The sequence below is a fragment of the Epargyreus clarus genome, unplaced genomic scaffold (assembly GCF_041222505.1).
Source record: "Epargyreus clarus isolate Ecla_fem2 unplaced genomic scaffold, WU_Ecla_fem_2.2 ptg000011l, whole genome shotgun sequence".
Taxonomy (NCBI): Eukaryota; Metazoa; Arthropoda; class Insecta; order Lepidoptera; family Hesperiidae; genus Epargyreus; species Epargyreus clarus.
The window spans coordinates 7,789,385-7,790,186 of NW_027332219.1; the positions used below are offsets into that span (position 1 = coordinate 7,789,385).

An 802-nucleotide genomic window follows, 5' to 3' on the forward strand; every position below is an offset into this window, starting at 1 on the left:
TATAAAGAATATTGATACTATTTTTAAAAATATGAAAGTGCCTGATTTTTTTCATGATCAAACATTTTTTTCATAAAATATAGTTTTCATATTATCAAAATCAGAGAGATAATTTCGTAAATATTTTGCAGAAAATATTATATTTCATTAGGTTGTCTCATAACGAATGCTTTATTGTAAAATATTTTATGATATTTAATCATTAGTTAAATCTTTCTAAACGAAGACGTCATTGTTAAATTGCATTATTGACAGTCATTGGTCATTGGCTTGACAATTGATAATCTGACAATGACACGACAATAATAATTTTTCGCGGTTTAAAATCCGGCAAACGTGATCGTAATGTCTTAGTGTTTTTAAAAATATAAACGCATAAAAATGGCTGAAAAACTTGAAGACTTGAATCTGCCCATGACCGTAGTCACCAGGATAGTGAAAGAAGCTCTTCCCGAAGGAGTTTCTATATCGAAAGAGGCGCGAACAGGGCTGGCAAAAGCGGCGTCTGTTTTTGTCCTGTATGTGACTTCAGCGGCCACAAATATCGTTAAAAACAACAAGAGGAAGGTATTAACTGGACAAGATGTGGTGGAAGCTATGAAAGATATAGAATTCGATAGATTTGTAGAGCCACTAACTGAAGCACTAGAGAACTATAAACAGATGGTGTCGGCGAAAAAATTGTCGAATAAAAAGAAAGATGACGGCGATGAAGTAGAAATAATTGAAGAAGACTAGTTTACGTGGTTTTTATTTAGTTTTAAGGTTATTTAAGGTGATCTGTTAATAAATTGTAAGTACA

The 802-nt window shown here is 32.0% G+C and overlaps 1 protein-coding gene across 1 annotated transcript; it reads left to right on the forward strand.

Annotated features, from left to right (window-relative positions):
* The first annotated feature begins 287 nt into the window (after positions 1-287).
* Positions 288-802, forward strand: Chrac-14 (DNA polymerase epsilon subunit 3 Chrac-14). Its single transcript, XM_073077664.1, has one exon. It carries the CDS (start codon positions 382-384, stop codon positions 736-738), a length of 357 nt encoding a protein of 118 aa, XP_072933765.1. The 5' UTR covers positions 288-381; the 3' UTR covers positions 739-802.